At 44.3% G+C, this 2,156-nt stretch overlaps 1 protein-coding gene across 1 annotated transcript; it reads left to right on the top strand.

Annotated features, from left to right (window-relative positions):
• The first annotated feature begins 241 nt into the window (after positions 1-241).
• On the top strand, positions 242-1,816 carry LOC132285561 (receptor-like protein 44). The gene is made up of 2 exons (XM_059787755.1): positions 242-1,542; positions 1,683-1,816. Exon 1 carries the CDS (start codon positions 711-713, stop codon positions 1,521-1,523), a length of 813 nt encoding a protein of 270 aa, XP_059643738.1. The 5' UTR covers positions 242-710; the 3' UTR covers positions 1,524-1,542; positions 1,683-1,816.
• Positions 1,817-2,156: the final 340 nt, after the last annotated feature.

Here is a 2,156-nt window from a genome sequence, read left to right as displayed (position 1 = left end):
CTTGGATGAATCAAATCCAGATCGACAACAATGCCTTTCTCTTTCAGAGAAAAACAAAAAATAATTCGAGTGAAATACCGAAACCACCCTTACGAGTTACGATCCTCCCTACGTATTGTCGCTTTCCGACTCCCTCATATGTACAGGTGACCGCCCCCACACCAAAGCCCTCTCTCTCACTCGTGTCATATACAACTAGTACTACTTTCATTTTCACCAAACCCAAGTTAGTGCCCCCCCACTCTCTCTCTCCTCTCTCTCTCTCTCCTCTCTCTCCACCCCCCTTCTCCTCCTCCAAGTCCCCTCTCTCTGTCCTCCCAAATGGCCAAATATCAAAATATAAATAATTCAACACCCATGAACAGACTCATCCCTCCCCCACTTTTCCCTTGCTAACTTGCGCTTTCCCCCTTTAATGAAATACTATATAGCACCGGAATCACAAACCCATTTTCTCTGATTCCACTTCTTTCCCTTCCCAAGCACTCTTTTCAAAGTTGCAAAACAGTAACTAAATTAAAGAGTTATAAGCATATTCACTAATCTCTCTCTCCCCAACTCTCCAAAGAAAAAAAAAAAAATTCTGTCTCCACCCTGCTACCGTGCGCCGTCATAGCGCAAGGGAAAAGAGGAACTCATCAAAATCCTTCTGTGTCTCTCTCTAAAACCATCATCCCGTCTCTATCTCTATATCTATTCGAAGTAGATAGATGGGTGGGTGGAGACTGCTGTTGCTGTGCTTGCTAACGTGCGCCGGCCTCCCACCATCGAGCCCAGATCCAGACGACGAGGCCTGCTTGACCCACCTGAGCGAGTCCTTACAAGACCCGAACAAGAATCTCCGGAACTGGACCAGAGCCACCTTTGCGAACCCTTGCTCCGGCTTCACCTCCTACATCCAAGGCGCCACCTGCAACAACGGCCGCATCTACAAGCTTTCTCTCACTAATCTCTCTCTAAAAGGCTCCATATCCCCTTACCTCTCCAACTGCACCAATCTCCAGTCCCTCGACCTCTCCTCCAACGGTCTCACCGGACCCATCCCGCCGGAGCTCCAGTACCTCGTCAACCTCGCCCTTCTCAACCTCTCCGCTAACCGCCTCTCCGGCGACATTCCCCAACAGCTCGCCTTCTGCGCCTACCTCAACGTCATCGATCTCCACGACAATTTGCTCACCGGTCAAATCCCCCAGCAGCTGGGCCTCCTCGTCCGCCTCTCCGTCTTCGACGTCTCCAATAATAGACTCTCCGGTCCGATTCCGGCTTTGTTGGGGAATCGGAGTGGGAATTTGCCGAGGTTCAATGCGAGCTCCTACGAGGGGAATAAGGATCTCTACGGATACCCTTTGCCGCCGTTGAAGAACAAAGGGTTATCGATATTAGCCATTGTTGGGATCGGATTGGGAAGTGGGTTCTTGAGCTTGGTCCTCAGTTTTACTGCTGTGTGTGTGTGGTTGAGAGTTACAGAGCAGAAGATGGCTGTTGAAGAAGGCAAAATTAGTCAGCTCATGCCTGATTACTAATAATGGTTACAAATCGAAGGTATGTCCTGTTTGGATATATATCTATATATATATATATATAATGTTATGATCATGGGTTTTTCAATTGTTGTCTTTTCCACAGTTTTACTGATTTTGGATTTTTTTTTTTTTTTTTTTTTGGGATTTTTTTTCTTTTAGTTGACAACCCTTTTGGTTTATCTTAATTTGTGTTTTCTTCACAATTTTTATTTTTCTTAACAATTAACAATGTATAAAGCATTAAGCCATTCAAATACTACGAGTTCTTAGTGAAATATCCTTCTTTTTTACTCTGTCCGAATAGTGCAGTCCTTTTGCTGTTGCTTGTTGCGTACTCTCTGTTTGTGTGTGCGTTGTGTGTAGGGCAGGGTTACGACTATTGAGGGAAACACTTATATGTGCTTTGTACCAAATTATATATGCTTACAACTCATGTACCAAATTATATATGCTTACAACTCATTTTACAATTCACAAGGACTTTAGCATTAATTACCAAATTATATACTTACAACTCATTCTGAAACTCACAAAGACTTTTGCATTCATTATATGGATATATTATACACACACATGCGTGCACACATGTCCATTGAGTGACATTGCTAGTCATGTGAGGTGGTAGGAGACCAA

This window comes from Cornus florida, unplaced genomic scaffold (assembly GCF_030987335.1).
Source record: "Cornus florida cultivar Cherokee Brave unplaced genomic scaffold, ASM3098733v1 CherokeeBrave_3.0.0_Hap2_Chr11, whole genome shotgun sequence".
In the NCBI taxonomy this organism is placed as follows: domain Eukaryota; kingdom Viridiplantae; phylum Streptophyta; class Magnoliopsida; order Cornales; family Cornaceae; genus Cornus; species Cornus florida.
This window is presented reverse-complemented; position numbering and strand designations above follow the sequence as displayed.

Coding starts and splice junctions, on each gene's coding strand:
- LOC132285561 (XM_059787755.1), top strand. CDS start 711: ATGGGTGGGTGGAGACTGCTGTTGCTGTGCTTGCTAACGTGCGCCGGC.